General features: G+C 44.4%; 1 protein-coding gene across 2 annotated transcripts; it reads left to right on the top strand.

The window, feature by feature from the left end:
* Positions 1-19: 19 nt before the first annotated feature.
* Positions 20-15518, top strand: grb7 (growth factor receptor bound protein 7). 2 transcript variants are annotated; one of them, XM_010866639.3, is made up of 14 exons: positions 26-909; positions 3031-3208; positions 3429-3552; positions 5273-5429; positions 5625-5746; positions 8199-8273; positions 10981-11118; positions 11391-11501; positions 11607-11705; positions 11892-12083; positions 12390-12447; positions 12559-12646; positions 12787-12880; positions 14342-15518. In XM_010866639.3, exons 1-14 carry the CDS (start codon positions 843-845, stop codon positions 14486-14488), a joined length of 1650 nt encoding a protein of 549 aa, XP_010864941.2. In that variant the 5' UTR covers positions 26-842; the 3' UTR covers positions 14489-15518. The 2 variants fall into 2 exon arrangements, with proteins under 2 accessions (XP_019902279.2, XP_010864941.2); XM_020046720.2 differs by lacking the exon at positions 14342-15518 and having other exon boundaries at positions 20-909; positions 12347-12447; positions 12787-12879.
* Positions 15519-16783: the final 1265 nt, after the last annotated feature.

Below are 16783 nucleotides of genomic sequence, written 5' to 3'. Positions count from 1 at the left end.
ATAATATCAAGTTATGTTGTACAAATGGTATATGGTTTCATATCATAGCGTTTAGCTAATCTGCATTTAGGATTCAAAACCAATAGGTTTTGGAATATATGTATGGACTAAGGCAACAGGGATGTAGTATTGCCAATATACTGTAGCTAAGAGCTGTGCTTAGGCATGGTGGAGTGCTGGGCATAGCTGTGGTATATTGGCAATATACCACAAACCCTTGAGATGCCTTGTTGCGATTATAAACTGGTTACCAAAGCAACTAGAGGAGTGAAAAGTGACTTGCTATATTGTCTTTTATAAACCGCTGTTTTTAATGCTGATTGGCTGACCGCTGTGGTGTACGTGCACAACAAGGCATATTCTGTTTATATTACTTGAATAATACTTAAATTCGTTCACCTTACTTATATATTGTCATAGTCAGGATTACCATGTGATTGATTGACCGGATATATTAGACATGTTAATAGTATATTGAAACGCTTTTCACAGCTTTACAAGAAAAACAATTATTTAGGATTCCAGTAGAAAATAGTATTGTCTGTTATATTTTGGAAAATATTAAATCCTACTGGTCTTCTTGATTAAAGCGTGCAATCCCAAATAATTTTCATGCGATCGAGGTGTGCACCTGGACCAAACATATCCACAGGCGTACGCTTACCTGGGTTGGAAGGAAGTGGTGGGGTAAATACCTTTTCCCAGACACCTACAACAGCAATGACTGGCGACAGGTCGCTCCTCCCAAAGGTGTGTTGTAATGGGGTAGGCGGGAAAGAAGAGGTGCAGTGACAGTTGAAGGAAGGAAGATAAAAACGCCCCTACGTCAGAATAAAAAGGTGATGAATTTCGCTGGTAGTGATTGTTCAGTACACCCTACAGCAGACATCTCGACGAACCCAATTACCGGTAAGGTAATTTTTTTGGATTGAAATGTCAGCATATCTACCAGATAAGCGCTTCATTTTTCGTACTGAACAGAACGTACGAACGATGCTTGATCTACAGGTGCGCTTATAGCTTTTGACAGCTTAACTACGAAACATACACACCCTATTGATTTGGACTGTCAAGCGAACATGCTTATATGTAGCTGTTTGAAGTGGGATGTTCATATATTTTGCAATATCGGAATGTGTCTTGTCCCTCATTGACAAACATTCATACTAATGGGTTAAAAGTATTCAAAAGTTTAGTAGGCTATTTTTGGTCCCATATTCCTAGTACTGAAATAATCACATCAGCCAGCTTGGGACTTTCGTTAAATTAGCTGTTTTTGTTTTATATATTTTGCCTTATAAGAATTGAATGGTAAATTTACATTTTGAAATCCCTTTATATGTTAATATAATGTTTCTAAAAACTTTCACACGAATTCCGATATTACCATAATAAACTGTCATTAATCCAGAGAACGTTACTGAAGAAAAAAGATCACGTACGACCCTTTGTTTTGATTTGTCACATGACCTCGATTTTAACGTAGCTTCTCCACTTTGCCGGAAGTTTTTTTTATAATCAGTTTGTGAAGTTGTTATTCCAGTATCATCCTCAGACAACTGCTTGTATTTTTTGTGTAATTTTATTTTTTTGAGAAATGCTTAGGCCTACATCAAATAACTATTTTCCATAATCATTGTAGATACCACAATAATACTGAAGTTTTTAGAACATGTAAAGATCTATACTGATTTAGCCTACTGTAAATTATGTAATACAGTATTAACAATCACTTCCTATTGAGCCAATACATTATCCGGTACACAACCAAAACTGCAAAAGCATCCAACTAGTTTGTGGAATCGTAAGCTGTAAGTAGTTATTAGCTGTAGAGTCATAATCTCTAAGTAGTTATTAGCTACGATGCCCAAAACAATATGGAGGGGGGTGTACTGTAGTTTGGCAGTGCTCTCAAAATGAAACCTAAACATGTTTTTCTCCCATGGTTTACAGTTAATTGATATAGCCTACCTGATCTGCCTGTCTGCCTTTCAATGCTACTCTCTCTATTACTTGTCAGTGACAAGTATGTACCGTAACAATCCCACCTTGTTATACATCTGATATCTTGTTATACACGTGAACTCGAGGCAGGACAGGAGTTGGTGTCTGAGGTTCAGTAGGAGTGGCTGGCACTGAGTCAAGATGTGCCTGAGCCACAGACAATTGTTCTCAGTTTCTGTCTGCCCGGACTCAATACTGAAACTCTGACAAGCGGCAGGGTGCGCTGGTTAAGTGGCAGCTCACTTTATCTCTGGTTGATGACCTCATCGCTGTTTGCTGGTCTCCGCGAAGATTGAAGGCCAGCAAATCGGTTTCAAATGTTCATTCACCCTTGAGTCGGTATCAGAAACATAAACATGTGTTTTTACACAACTATTTTTTTTTATATGCCCATTTTGATCTTAGAACCAGTTACATGTTCACCGAGTTACATGTCTTCTCTAAATCTTAATTACAGTTTGCGGATGTATTTTATAACACTAATTGGCGCTGAAATAAGGAGCTGCCGCGAGCTTCAGCTGATACGCATGGGAGATCTTGTGCATACAATGGGCCTTTGTGCCCATTCAGCGTGAACCCCGTAACTCTGCCATCCGATGTGGTTTGCTCTGTCGGAACAAGGGCAATTACCGCACCTCAGCCGGGTCCGCCTGCACTTATCCAGACAATTTGTCCCTTTGCACATTGCAGTCTGCCAGCATTCCTCTGATCATTATAAGATCTACGGCATGGCAACTCTATGCAAATTATTGTTGGGGGACACTGCAAGACATGCTAGCGAGAGGCAGAGCTATTGGGAATGATTGCACATAATTTGGGGTTCTTGCTGTGCGGGCATTGTAGCTGAGAATGACATGGTGTTTTCATTCTTAAACCTTCCTTCTAATACACATTGCTGCCGGAATAATATTAGGACATCAATAACACATATTGGGAAATTTGTGAAGCCCTGTTTTGGCACATAACTCTGGTCATAACACTCAAGTAGAATCAAAGGTTTCCCCCAAACTTATTCCTCTGAACTAGGTGATTTAATGGAGGTACAAGGGCAGTGGATGGAGGTGTTTGAGAGCTCTGACAGGCGGGACGCTGGAGGGCAGGACGGCCTGCCGCGTAGCTCCACACTGACTTTGACTCCTCTGGTGGCCGAACATCCTCCCCCTCCAGTTCTCCGCTCCCAGCCCCTTGTCATCCGCAGAAGCAGGTAGGCCTACCTTGACCTTGACCTTGACCTGACCTGACTTGACCTGAACCTTAACGACTCAGTATTTCACACTTCTTACACTCCATGTCGCGTTAGCACAGGGCTAATGTGTTTTCCAACATTTGAGAAATTTATATTTTGTGTGAATACCGTTTTGTTTCAGTGTGGTTTCGCTGGTTATATTTAGTCCCTGTGACACATTTCTTGGGTAATTTTTCAGAATGCAAGGTGTGGAACTGTCCTCCTCGGTGCCCTCTATACCCAATCCTTTTCCAGAGCTGTGTAGCCCCTCTCAGTCCTCAGTCCTGACTGGTTCTCCCTCACCTCCGAGAAGTGACACCCATGTAAGTTTCACGGCTCAGTTTAGTCAAGCCTCCATGATTATGCTATTACATTGTGTCGGCTTTGCAGTTTTCTGGATATTCTTCTGAATTAACTTGATTGGCCATGGTTAAGTCAAACTGTCACATTTGTAACATTTACTCATTGGAATAATGAAACAAGGTATGAGGTAATGTGACTTTCTGGCAAATGCCTCCGGAGGAAATATTCTTGTTAATTGTGTTATTGACTTAGTAGTTTGTAGTGGTTAGTTTAATTGGCAGGGGCCTCTGGGTATGCTTGTTTGTATTTAATGCTAGGCGACAAACTGTCATTGTACAGTAACTGCCCTTGGGCATGACTACACTCACTCACCACATACAACAGTGCCACACGCACATTCCTATACACACTTGAAGACACGAACGCACAACAGTGTCTGAAAGCGTATTTACTTATCATGTGCTTGTGCGCACAAAGTCCTTAACATTGTGCTCCATCCTTCAGTGACCAGTTTGTCATGGATTCACTAGCTGTAGTAACTGGATTTGTCCATAGGTCTTCATTCACACAAACTTGAATGACTTTGTGTCCTTGAAAAGCTCTATGTAAGTCCCATGTGTTATTCTTAGGTTCTCTTTGCTGTAGACTAAGGCCTTAAAACACCTTTGATCAACTTTGATCTCCATACATATTTTCAATCAAACGAGTTTACTCACAATTGTAACACAATTTTAAAATGCTGAATATCATGTCACAGATATATATATTTTTTTACTGTAATTAAATAGGTTCTATTTTCTCCTGGGGCTACTTCAGACATCAGAGCAAAAGTTTTTCTGCACTCCACAAAACTATTTTGCTTGTGTATTTTGATTATTTACCCCATAAGGATCCAAGCATACATCTATTATTACATCCGTTACCTGTTGCTGTTTCTTGCGAAATGGGACTGATTGACAGGGGGAGTTATCTATCAGGTTGTACTGGTTTTGGAGTGAGCCAGACAGAGCTAGACACATTAATCGTGTCAACAAGTTCATTTTGACTATAATGCAATCTGTACCTGGCTCTCTTCTCAGGGCTTGAGGGCCTGTACTCGGCTAGAAAGAGCCAGGAAGAAGTAAGAGCTATTAAATAAAACCAGAGAAAAACAGGAATACAGGGAGATTCAATTAGACTAGTTCAAGGCTATGGTGCTTTGTAAAGGGTGATAAATCAAGGATTATTTTGTCTGTCTGTGGGATTATTCTGTCACTATAATACCTGTTGACAGATTCTTGGCATCAGAAACCCCATCTTTCACCCCGGTGTACCTGGGCAGTTTCAGAACTGTCCATGATGTGCTTCCCATCCATGTGAGCAGTAATGACTTCATTTCTTTCCCTGAAAATGTAAATGTTGGATTGAAGAAAAGAGAAACCAGCACGCAGTCTTTTCTGTATCTCTGCAGGTAATTTATTACAAGTTACATTACAGCTATGATGACGGCCTAGATGCTGACATGTAAACTTCAGTCAATGACCGACAGTGATACAAGCAAGAACAGTGCGCTGGTTTCTCTTTTCTTCAGTTAGATATTACCTTCCATAGAGTAAGCAACCTGCGATGAGTCAGACTGGAGGTGCGAGTGCCTTTTTAAAAAATCAACATGGCATCGTCAGCAAAATGTTTGTAGTTTTGAATTCTACTTAACCAATTATTTACTCAGGGTTATCTCTCCCTGTCTGGTTCTCTGCACAGCTGATCAAGGTGTTTGGCGAAGACAGTCACAGTCGCTCCCTGTGGGTGTCACCCAGGGCTACGGCCCGGGATGTGTGCCGTATGTTGGTACAGACGGCCCACTGTAGCGACCAGGAGAACTGGGCTCTAATCGAGTTACATCCGGGTCTGGGCCTGGGTAAGACTACACACTGTCCAGACATTGGCCAGCAAACACTAGCATTGGAAATCCAAGACCCATTTGCAATAGCTATTTATTAGGAATGCCTCAGCGTTAATGTCACACGTACTCAACCCTGAAAGCCCACAATATTGCTGGCAACCCATGTACTACACTTTCTGAGGTATTTCTCCCCTCTATTCCCCCCCGAAGAGCGAGTTCTGGAGGACCACGAGGTGGTGGTGAAGGTGCAGGCCGCCTGGCCCCCGGAAGGCGACACCAAGCTTCAGTTCCGCAAGAACTACGCCAAATATGAGTTTTTCCGGAAACCAATGGTAGGCTTGCCGAGCTCCCCACCTGCCATTTGTCTCTGCAGACATTCTAATACCAATGGCCCTGCTCAATACATCACCACGCTGAGGTCAGCTTGGGATGAATGGTGTTACACAGGAACTGGTGTAAAACGGTGTAAAGTAGTGGGGTCTCTGTGCATCTCTGTGTGCTTCATGGTTGACAGCTAAAAAGATTGTCTGTTAGGATCTGTTGCTCTACTAGCGTCAGTCTGATGTTTGAGGGACAGGCAATAGTCACTCTCTCCTCATGACAGGCTTGGTGCTAGGATCAGTGTCAAGACACTGTGTTCTTGTCACATTCTTCACGTTGCTTGTCCTGTTCATAAACACACCTGACTGCAGACACTCACGTTCGCATGCTGTTCATAAACACACCTGACTGCGGACGCTCACATTCATATGCTGTTCATAAACACACCTGACTGCAGACACTCACGTTCACATGCTGTTCATAAACACACCTGACTGCAGACACTCACGTTCGTATGCTGTTGATAAACACACCTGACTGCAGACTCTCACGTTCACATGCTGTTCATAAACACACCTGACTGCAGACACTCACGTTCGCATGCTGTTCATAAACACACCTGACTGCAGACACTCACATTCACATGCTGTTCATAAACACAACTGACTGCAGACGCTCACGTTCATATGCTGTTCATAAACACACCTGACTGCAGACGCTCACGTTCACATGCTGTTCATAGCACACACCTGACTGCAGACACTCACGTTCGTATGCTGTTCATAAACACACCTGACTGCAGACACTCACGTTCACATGCTGTTCATAAACACACCTGACTGCAGACACTCACGTTCACATGCTGTTCATAAACACACCTGACTGCAGACACTCATGTTCGCATGCTGTTCATAAACACACCTGACTGCAGACACTCATGTTCGCATGCTGTTCATAAACACACCTGACTGCAGACACTCACGTTCGTATGCTGTTCATAAACACACCTGACTGCAGACACTCACGTTCGCATGCTGTTCATAAACACACTTGACTGCAGACACTCATGTTCGCATGCTGTTCATAAACACACCTGACTGCAGACACTCGCGTTCGCATGCTGTTCATAAACACACCTGACTGCAGACACTCATGTTCGCATGCTGTTCATAAACACACCTGACTGCAGACACCCGCGTTCGCATGCTGTGACTCACAGTAAGGTCAGTGGCTTGGAAAGACTGGCGATTATCAACTGTATCTTTATGAAGGACGCACTCGTCATCCCACGTGGACACCCATGAAGCCTTGGGGTGACACACAGTAACATGCCTCAGACGATTGTGTGTGACATCCAAAAGAAAGTCCCACACTAATTTGTACATTGGTCTGAGCTAAGCGCTCTTTGGTGGCATCGACTAGACCAACGCGGTCTAGGTTCGAGGCTTGACTGCGCCTATAGCTCACACGTTTTTGGTACGCTCCCAGCAGGCCAACATCAACCTCCTGTCACGCTCTAGCACAGCGCTCAGGTGACAGGAAACGGATGTAACGAGAGTCGCTTTCTCAGCCAATCAGTCTACTGTGCTGAAGTTCTGAGACTTGATCAATGGTGACATTGTTACCACAGGTAAATTCATTTCTACAGACAGTATCCCATAGAGCTAATGTGTTTGTCTTGGTTGACTGATAATGGCAGTGCAAGTCGTGTGTGTTTTACAGAGCATTTAGAAGAAACGGTACAAGTCCGTTTCGCTGATCTGCAGGAAAGCTTTCCTTGGAAATCCTACTTTCAAATAGAAAATGTGTTTAAATTCATTATGTCAGTGTGTTTTGCTAGCTAGTAAGCCTAAAGCAGAATTGTGTGACTAATGCGTCATGGCTTAAGTGGCGTTGTTTAGTTCAGGGTATGCATGCGGCAATAAATATGCAGATACACCCAAATAAGCAGTGGTTTTCTTACAAAACATGGTTAGGCATACCTCATGCACCCAGTTGGACAGCTCTAGGCCACAAAGGTAGCTCTGTAAAGCAGTGAGGCGAATTCGAACCCTGTCCATCAACAGTGACTGGAGTCAAGAACGGCAGCATGCGTACATTTCTTCAATGGTTTTTGACGCAGTTTTGAGATTTACATGACTGCAGCAAACTGTATTTTCTCTCTTTTTTTTCCCCTTCTCTTTGACACAGTAGTCTAGTCGATTTACTCGTGCACTGCAGGTTTGATCAGTCTTTAATTGTGCAGATAGTAAGCAAAATTTACTTATGTCAGTTTGAAAATGTTTTTGCTCTTTCCATTCCTCATAACTAGGCTCTTTTTGTTTCCCATTCAGAAAAGAATAAAAGACACTCAGGGCGCTGCTCCCAACTCTTCATATAGCTGCTATAGAGTTGGCGTGTTATCCATGATATCCCGTTGGTTTACTGCTGTGGATTTACTATGACATCCTCTTTCTGTCACAGCTGTTCTTCCCAGAACACATGATCTCAGACAGTGCCGATGTCACCAAGGGAATGACCTCAGCTGAGCTCATTCAGGTAAGCTACCTGCTGTGAGGAAATTCAGACACGCCCACTTTCTCTTCACCGTGTACCCTCAGTTTCACCACCGTTAAACATGAATTCGATGTGAGGGAAAACTCACCATGTTGTCAGAATTGTGTGTATACACTCACCTAAAGGATTATTAGGAACACCTGTTCAATTTCTCATTAATGCAATTATCTAATCAACCAATCACATGGCAGTTGCTTCAATGCATTTAGGGGTGTGGTCCTGGTCAAGACAATCTCCTGAACTCCAAACTGAATGTCAGAATGGGAAAGAAAGGTGATTTAAGCAATTTTGAGCGTGGCCTGGTTGTTGGTGCCAGACAGGCCGGTCTGAGTATTTCACAATCTGCTCAGTTACTGGGATATTCACGCACAACCATTTCTAGGGTTTACAAAGAATGGCGTGAAAAGGGAAAAACATCTAGTATGCGGCAGTCCTGTGGGCGAAAATGCCTTGTTGATGCTAGAGATCAGAGGAGAATGGGCCGAGTGATTCAAGCTGATAGAAGAGCAACTTTGACTGAAATAACCACTCGTTACAACCGAGGTATGCAGCAAAGCATTGTTTCTGACCATGTCCATCCCTTTATGACCACCATGTACCCATCCTCTGATGGCTACATCCAGCAGGATAATGCACCATGTCACAAAACTCGAATCATTTCATATTGGTTTCTTGAACATGACAATGAGTTCACTGTACTGAAATGGCCCCCACAGTCACCAGATCTCAACCCAATAGAGCATCTTTGGGATGTGGTGGAACGGGAGCTTCGTGCCCTGGATGTGCATCCCACAAATCTCCATCAACTGCAAGATGCTATCCTATCAATATGGGCCAACATTTCTAAAGAAAGCTTTCAGCACCTTGTTGAATCAATGCCACGTAGAATGAAGGCAGTTCTGAAGGCGAAAGGGGGTCAAACACAGTATTAGTATGGTGTTCCTAATAATCCTTTAGGTGAGTGTATATATATAGTGGGGAGAACAAGTATTTGATACACTGCCGATTTTGCAGGTTTTCCCACTTGCAAAGCATGTAGAGGTCTGTCATTTTTATCATTCCGTCACTCACTTCAACTGTGAGTGACGGAATCTAAAACAAAAATCCAGAAAATTACATTGTATGATTAAGTAATTCATTTGCATTTTATTGCATGACATAGGTATTTGATACATCAGAAAAGCAGAACTTCATATTTGGTACAGAAACCTTTGTTTGCAATAACAGAGATCATGCGTTTCCTGTAGTTCTTGACCAGGTTTGCACACACTGCAGGCTCACTCCTCCATACAGACCTTCTCCAGATCCTTCAGGTTTCGGGGCTGTCGCTGGGCAATACAGACTTTCAGCTCCCTACAATGATTTTCTATTGGGTTCAGGTCTGGAGACTGGCTAGGCCACTCCAGGACCTTGAGATGCTTCTTACGGAGCCACTCCTTAGTTGCCCTGACTGTGTGTTTCGGGTCGTAGTCATGCTGGAAGACCCAGCCACAACCCATCTTCAATGCTCTTACTGAGGGAAGGAGGTTGTTGGCCAAGATCTCGCGATATGTGCTCCCATCCATCCTCCCCTCAATACGGTGCAGTTGTCCTGTCCCCTTTGCAGAAAAGCATCCCCAAAGAATGATGTTTCCACCTCCATGCTTCACAGTTGGGATGGTGTTCTTGGGGTTGTACTGCTTCTTCTTTCTCCAAACACGGCGAGTGGAGTTTAGACCAAAAAGCTACATTTTTGTCTCATCAGACCACATGACCTCCCATTCCTCCTCTGGATCATCCAGATGGTCATTGGCAAACTTCAGAGCAGGGGGACTTTGCGTGCGCTGCAGGATTTTAATACATGACGGCGTAGTGTGTTACTAATGGTTTTCTTTGAGACTGTGGTCCCAGCTCCTTCAGGTCATTGACCAGGTCCTGCCGTGTAGTTCTGGGCTGATCCCTCACCTTCCTCATGATCATTGATGCCCCCGAGGTGAGATCTTGCATGGAGCCCCAGACCGAGGGAGATTGACCGTCATCTTGAACTTCTTCCATTTTCTAATAATTGTGCCAACAGTTGTTGCCTATACACCAAGCTGCTTGCCTGTTGTCCTGTTGCCCATCCCAGCCTTGTGCAGGTCTACAATTATATCCCTGATGTCCTTAAACAGCTCTCTGGTCTTGGCCATTGTGGAGAGGTTGGAGTCTGTTTGATTGTGTGGACAGGTGTCTTTTATACAGGTAACGAGTTCAAACAGGTGCAGTTAATACAGGTAATGAGTGGAGAACAGGAGGGCTTCTTAAAGAAAAACTAACAGGTCTGTGAGAGCCGGAATTCTTACTGGTTGGTAGGTGATCAAATAGTTATGTCAGGCAATAAAATGCAAATAAATTATTAAAAAATCATAACATTTGACAGCTACGTTATTTATTTGTATCTCCAGTACAATGTCTTACTGTGTTTTCACTTGTTTATGTCATTTCCAGCCAGAAGAAACATATTGGTCAAATAATAATTCACTATGGCTCAAAATCTGGCATGGGTATGAATACTTTTGGGCTTGACTGTACATGGAGTCTGTATACTCTGACTTCTCATGCCATAGTATACAAATTCCACTTTCAACCTTGTTGATTTCAGTGTTTTCTTTTGGATTCCTCTGCTGTGTTATTATGTATAAACCAGAGGATTTTCCTTGGCTCTGTCCAGAATCTGCTCCAGTCGGGTACATGTCCTGAGATACAAGGCTTCCTCCACGTGCGAGAGCCCAGCCGCAAGGCCTGGAAGAAGGTCTACTTCTTCCTCCGACGCTCAGGCCTTTACTGCTCCACCAAAGGCTCCTCAAAGGTCAGCCATGGGGCACAGAACGCCGATAGAAATAAGTCACCTGTGTGGTCCGAAGGTTAGAGCTGGTGACAGCAGCACTCATGCAGTCCATTCCCAAATGGGTGTGGGTTCAGATCCCTTTGACTAACACTCCCCCATCTTCCCAACAAACTAACAGAAGAGTAGGACTGCCGCACTATTAAAAGTACCAATAGATATAGTATATTGTTAAGACATACATAAACCATCCACAGATAGCCTGGACTGTCTGTCTGAAAGTCTTTTTTTCCCAGGAGCCCCGTCACCTCCAGTATGTGGCCGACCTGGAGGACCTAAATGTCTACAGTATCACTAACAGCCGCAAGCTTTACGGAGCCCCTGTGGATTTCACCTTCTGCGTCAAGGTAACCATTACCAGCGTCCAGGGGGTTTCTTTCATAGGGCAGTGTGTTTTTTTTTTTATTGATTAAATGTACTCCAATAGCGTGCTTACACATGTCTTTGTGTAGCCAAGCAAAGACCGCATTCGTGCGCAGGACTTAAAGCTGCTGTGTGCAGAGAACGAACAGACGCGGACCTGCTGGACGTCAGCGTTTAGACTCTTCAAGGTGAGCACGCCCATTCTCCCGTCATAACACGGCCTGGAGTCCGTAGTGGAAGCGGGCCGGGCCCAGAATAACACAGTGACCGTCGCTGTGGAAGCCGATGTAGAAATACGGTGTTACTGTGATCCATGTGCGCCTGCTGACCCTTTGTCCCCCCCCCCCCCCGCCCCCGGGTCCTGTGGCGCCCAGTGTGGGAAGCAGCTGCAGTGTAACTACCAGATGTCCCTGTCAGCCCCCCGCCGGACGGAGGCTGTGTCCCAGCGCTGTGGGTCAGACGCCAGCCTGGTCGCCATGGACTTCTCGGGGAAGGCTGGGGGCCGGGTCATCCAGAACGCCTGGGAGGCCCAGAGTGCAGAGAGGGAGGAGGGACAGGCCTGGAGGGTGAGGAGAACCTGGTGGAGAACCAAGATGGGGCTGTGGTTGGTCGGGTACGAGATGGGGAAAGGCGTTTTAGTTGGATAAGGAGCGAGAGAATCATCACCCAGGTCAGGTCAGGTGACAAGGAGAAGATAAAGTGGGTTGGGAAGATCAGAGCTCACAAAAACCTGTCAGTGGCAGGGGGTTAGATGGCAATACTGACGAAATAACAGGCCTGACAGACCCAGTTGTTGATGGAGATGTCTTGTTGGTTGCAATGTGTTCAGCCTGGAGGACCTTGGGAGTATAATGTTCACTCTTGTCCCTCAGAGGAGAGAAGCCTTGAGGTGGAGCCTCCCCAACCTCTCCCTGGGATCCAGCCCCTCCTGTGAGCAAATACTGTCAAACGGCTGCGCATTCACAGTGGTTCTCAGACATATCTGTGTGCAGATCATTGACGTGGACATTTAATGTGTGTGTGTTGGTGTGTTTTACACAGCCGTCCACAGAACCCAGCCTTGGTTCCACGGGGGTGCGTCGCGGAAGCAGGCCCAGAGGATAATCGAGGAGCAGGGATTGGTGGACGGGTAAGTGTGTTTGCTTGTTGTGGGACGATCTTTGCATACTGCTCTTTTGCATGTTGCTTATTGTTGAAACGGCGCTCTCACCTGGGTGCCATCTGCTATATTCTGTGTATATTGTATAATGTGTGTGTATGTGTGTGCAGGATGTTCCTGATTCGTGAGAGTCAACAGCATTCCCAGTGTTTTGTCCTTTCGCTGTGCCACAAGCTGAACACCAAACACTACCTGGTCATCCCTGTGAGTAGGCAGTCCTTCCCCCTGCCATGTCGGGCTTTACCAATGCCCTAATCCACCTACTCCTTATCCATCTCCTAGTCTAGCCATTGTCCTACTAGATACATGTGATGCTGATAAGAGAACCACGTTTCTCATCAGCATTTTATCACACACAGATGACGTGTTTTACTGTAGGGGATGTTGACCTGGTTGGTTTGAGGTACTAGAAAACATTGAACACGTTGTCGTTTTTACATGAATTTGGAATGTTTATACTGCACAAACGGTTGGGATCAGTGGGCACTTTGACGTTGGCAAACTGGGAATCTGAGATGAATCAGAAGGACCATCAGCGGCCAATCCATAGCCGGGCTCTGGTGTAACACACGTTGTAGGAAACAAAATGGCGGGAGGATATTAGATTCCGGTTTCTGATTGACACGAGTCGTGCTACGCAGCTCAGTCGAAGGCTGACACTCCCATGTTAAGCCTGTCTCGTTGGACTCTTTTCACTCAACAGGCCTCTTTGGAAGGTGGAATATTTCAGTAGCCTGCAGACAGAAGCCACGTTCTTAGTTCTGTCAGAAACATTGTTAAAGGCCTTTTTTGGTTGCCTGCTGTTCACTGACAGATTGGCCGAAGATTCTTGACTGGGCTATACTATGTGACTGGGCTATACTATGTGACTGGACTATACTATGTGACTGGGCTATACTATGTGACTGGGTTATACTATGTGACTGGACTATACTATGTGACTGGACTATACTATGTGACTGGACTATACTATGTGACTGGGCTATACTATGTGACTGGACTATAGTATGTGACTGGGCTATACTATGTGACTGGGCTATACTATGTGACTGGGCTATACTATGTGACTGGGTTATACTATGTGACTGGACTATACTATGTGACTGGACTATACTATGTGACTGGGCTATACTATGTGACTGGGCTACACACAGTTCACATTGTGACAGGGCAGTTATATATTTTCTGAAGAAGCTATGATTAAAAAAAGAATAAAATTGTGAATTGCTGTCTTGGAGAGATGAGTTGCAGGTTCTGGTCTATTGGAGCAGAGCGTGGAAGAGAAATCATGTGGATCTCAGTCTAGTTCAGTGCCAGATTCTCACTGTGGCAATTCATATATTCCTGCTCTGAAATAGAATGAGATTGACATTTGCTGGTCTCAAGGCTGCAATGTTGTGCATCACATTAGGCCAGGCCAACCCAACCTCATTGCCTGCCAGAGGTAGGCCACGAATCGAAATTTTGTCATTACGTTTTTCAGGGATCTAAGGGAGAATTAACAAAAAGGCAACAAAAAAGTACTGTATCATTTTTGTCACATTGCCAACAATACCACAGAGTAGCGGACACTGGCAAGTAGGTGAATCCTTTCCTGTCAGGAACCAGCTAAAATGAAGCACTGCACAGATGAAACTCTTTCCATAAGCTCTTTTGTCTTTGCAGTGTGAGGAGGCTGGTAGGAAGTACTACACAATGGACGATGGCCTCACTCTCTTCATTGACCTCCTACAGTTGGTGGAGTTCCATCAGATCAACAAAGGCATCCTTCCTGTCTGCCTCAAACACCCATGTATATGTGTGGCCCTCTGACCCAGACATGGCTCACTCCATCTACACCATATGGCCGCTGGGTCACCCCATGTGACCACTGGGTCACCCCGTATGACCACAGGGTCACCCCATATGACCACACGGTTTATCCGTATGACCACACTGATAGCCTCCAGACCACAAAGCCGCCAGGGCTCTGTTAGGTTATGATTGTTGTGTAAATTCTGAATTTTGATATTTTTGGAAATGTTTAAGTTATGCCTGTAGATTTCAGATTGAGTTGTAAAGTAAAATGCATGCCCACTCCTGGGTGAAGTACCATCTCAGCAGACAGTTGGCTGGGAGGCTGCAGCTGATGTATTGCATTAAAAAGCACCTTTAAAAGTGTGGAAAATAATACTGAGTGCCAGTTCTTGAGTGCCACCAGAGGGCACTCTTCATGCACAGAACAGCAGAGCCAAAGACGTGAGCTGAATGTACTGTGTGGTGCAGTGTTAAGAATGTTACATATGTGTAAAGTTACAGACAATCCATATTCTTCAGGAATGATCAAACCGGCTCTAAACAATACATGTCTTTCTGACGTTTCTTTAAAATTTCATCCTCTTGAATAATACTGTTGCCGCTCTTAATGTCTTCTGAATGTTTTGCAATGACACATCTATGTGAATGTTTTATGGTTTACTGGGTTTAATGTTTTTTAAACAACCGCAACATACTAAGTGCCTTGTAAATTCATACAACACTAAGCACCCTTAACTGCATATTTTTGCACAATGTTGGTTGAGGGAGAAATATTTTGATGTCTTGCTTTTTGCCGCTATGAAAGAGAAATCTGCAGGCTGTTTATCCCGGCCCTGCATGTCCGCAATCTGTACTCACTGATATTGTATTTCAATCAGTGACTTCTGAGATACCTTTGATTTTCGGAATATTGCGCTTCCTGATAGATGTTCACATCTCAATGCCTGTTTACTTGTATTGCTGTCAATTTTTTTTTTTTTTATAGAATTCCAATTTTGAGAGTGTATCATAAAACATGCCCAATATCCATGTTTCTATTTCATAACTGTTGAATAAACAATTGATTTATTAAATTGGATCTAATTAGCATTTTGTACTGTAATCCTGGTCAGGACCAGGTAGGGTCCCCAGTCGACTATGGTATTTACATACAACCCACAAAAAAACCCTCAACAAGGATGGACCTCACTGTTACTGATTAATATATAAGACCACTGTCTGTATAGCTCTGTTTAGCTGAAGATCAAGACTTGATTGCTCTGGTGGCCTACAGGTGTGTGTGCGTGTGTGTGTGTGTCATGTGTAGGGGGGGCCTTAAATAGATTTGCTAACCCTTCAGATCTACTCTGGGAAGATTTGCCAGCCCTGTACCGAGAGTGTTGCCACGGCAACAGCTTTTTTACATAGGCGCTCAGAAGGGCAAGGTAAACGAAGGGCTTGAAAGAAGAGGCTGGGTCAGACAAGACTGAAAGGCCGGGTTGTAATGAATGCGGTGCAATTAGAAAAGCTAGGCTGTTACGTAGCGGCCACGTTAATAAACCATCCTATTCAATGTCATCATGTAAATGTGTTTCCTGTGGGGTGGTGGGATGTTGTCTGATCAAGGCAAGTGAGAAAACCATCATCCACATTTTACATCCTTCTAATTCCACATCTATCTCTCCATTTTATGTCTCTGTTTTCACTCTCCCCCCCGTACCTCCTTCTGTCCCTCCTCTCTCTCCCCCTCTCCTCCCTCTCTCTGTCATTGTCTCCCCCACTCTCCTGTCTCTCATTCTTACCCCTCTTATGCCTCTTTCTGGGTGGTGATTGTTGCCGGGTCAGTCTATTGAATGTAGCGTTACTGAATCTTCCTGAAACGTTGCCTGGAACCAGATTCATTATTCAGCTGCTGTGCCTAGACCGTGAGAGAGGAACTACATTTGCTGTCAAAGGGCAGCAATGAATCTGTCACTGTACAGGATTCTCCCTCCTCTTTCCCTCCCTTCTCTGCCAGTCATCGTCCTCTCCCTTCTGTCTCCCAATACCTTGTCTGTCTCTTTCTTTCAGTTGCTTACCCTCTGTCTCCTCTCTAGGTCTTCTTTGTTGATCTCTGCATCCTCTCTCTGTCTCCTCTCTGTCTCTCTTTTTGCCTCCTTTCTGTCTCGTCTTTATCCTCTCTGTCTCCTCTCTTTATCCTCTCTGTCGCAATCTCATTTCTCCCCGTCTCTTCTCTGTGGACATCCTTCACCTCTCACTCTCTGTGAGTGTCAGTAACTTACTTCAGGTATCCCTTTCCTAATTGTCCTCTGAAGAGATTCAATAACAGGT

The sequence above is a fragment of the Esox lucius genome, chromosome 5 (genome assembly GCF_011004845.1).
Source record: "Esox lucius isolate fEsoLuc1 chromosome 5, fEsoLuc1.pri, whole genome shotgun sequence".
Classification (NCBI taxonomy): Eukaryota; Metazoa; Chordata; class Actinopteri; order Esociformes; family Esocidae; genus Esox; species Esox lucius.
This window is presented reverse-complemented; position numbering and strand designations above follow the sequence as displayed.